General features: G+C 47.7%; 1 protein-coding gene across 1 annotated transcript; it reads right to left on the bottom strand.

Annotated features, from left to right (window-relative positions):
* Positions 1-325: 325 nt before the first annotated feature.
* LOC138277904 (protein LDOC1-like) lies at positions 326-829 on the bottom strand. The gene has a single exon (XM_069219239.1). The coding sequence runs from the start codon at positions 827-829 to the stop codon at positions 326-328; it is 504 nt and encodes a 167-aa protein (XP_069075340.1).
* Between the last annotated feature and the right edge of the window lie 279 nt (positions 830-1,108).

The raw sequence follows: 1,108 nt of genomic DNA, 5'->3' as shown, positions 1-1,108 counted from the left end.
GGCACAATCCTCTTTTCCGTCTTTCTTCACGTTCATTGAATGAAAGTGGGCCACGAGTAGTATCCACCTGCATAGGTTCACCTTCAGTTTCTCTTATGGGAGGGCGGAGTTCCTCCGGATGGTGCAAAAAGACACGTGAGGTGCTTGACTGGGAAGGTCCTCTATTTCTTCTTTTCTTCAAACGTCGTTTTTGGAGACAATATTTGATGGAAAGAGCTAAATCCATCAGACCGCGAAGATCTTCTACTCGGGTGGAGTGCACTAACTTGTCTTTGATCTCCTCTTTTAGCTCTCTACGAAATAGGGTAACAAGAGTACGCTCCACCTAAGTTGTTTCGGCAGCCAGCTGTCGAAAGCGTGTTATGTATTGGAGGACATCCTGAGAGCCTTGTTGGATGTCACAGAATGCTTCTTCAGCGGAGGCCTCTAATCCTGGACAACCAAACATCTGTTTGAAACGATTCACGAAGGTTGGATAATCAGACAATACTGGGTCATTGGAAGATACAATCGAAGTCGCCCAGGCCAAGGCAGGACCGGATAGGGCACTGATAAGATAACCCACCTTTGTCTTGTTGTGAGAAAATTGTGTGGGTCGGAAGGCAAAGTAAACAGTCAACGCATCCAAAAACTCTTGCAGCTTCGTTGGTTCACCGGAATAACAAGGAGTTGAAGTGGAGATGGTAGGAACATCCGTACTGCGGAAGGCCAAAGCTTGTCGTAAGGCAGCATTCTCGTTTCGTAATTGTTGCAGTTCCTGAGCCTGTTGAGGAATGGTTGCCAGAAGGGACTGGTCAGGGTCTGCTATCGCCCCCTCTGTATCATCCATTCTGCTAGACGAAGTCGGGTGTATTTGGCGCTGCAATCTGTCACGACTTATGCGTTACTTGAGCCTGGAGTCCGCTGAACGAGTGACGAGGTTCTTGTTCTTGAATGTTCTGCCTTGGCCAAGGTAGGGGTGAGTCTTTCTGGTAGCCACGGTGCTGCAGACGATAGGAACGCCAAGGGCAGCCTGTGTCCTTCAGAAGTAGTGCCAGAGGGAAAAAAACCTAAAAAGGGGGAAAAAACTCAAAAAGGAAAATCCTGGAATAAGAGCAAAAATCAATAC

This window comes from Pleurodeles waltl, chromosome 2_2, assembly GCF_031143425.1.
Source record: "Pleurodeles waltl isolate 20211129_DDA chromosome 2_2, aPleWal1.hap1.20221129, whole genome shotgun sequence".
Taxonomy (NCBI): domain Eukaryota; kingdom Metazoa; phylum Chordata; class Amphibia; order Caudata; family Salamandridae; genus Pleurodeles; species Pleurodeles waltl.
Note: the sequence above shows the minus strand (reverse complement) of the source record. Positions and strands in the feature narration are given on the sequence as shown.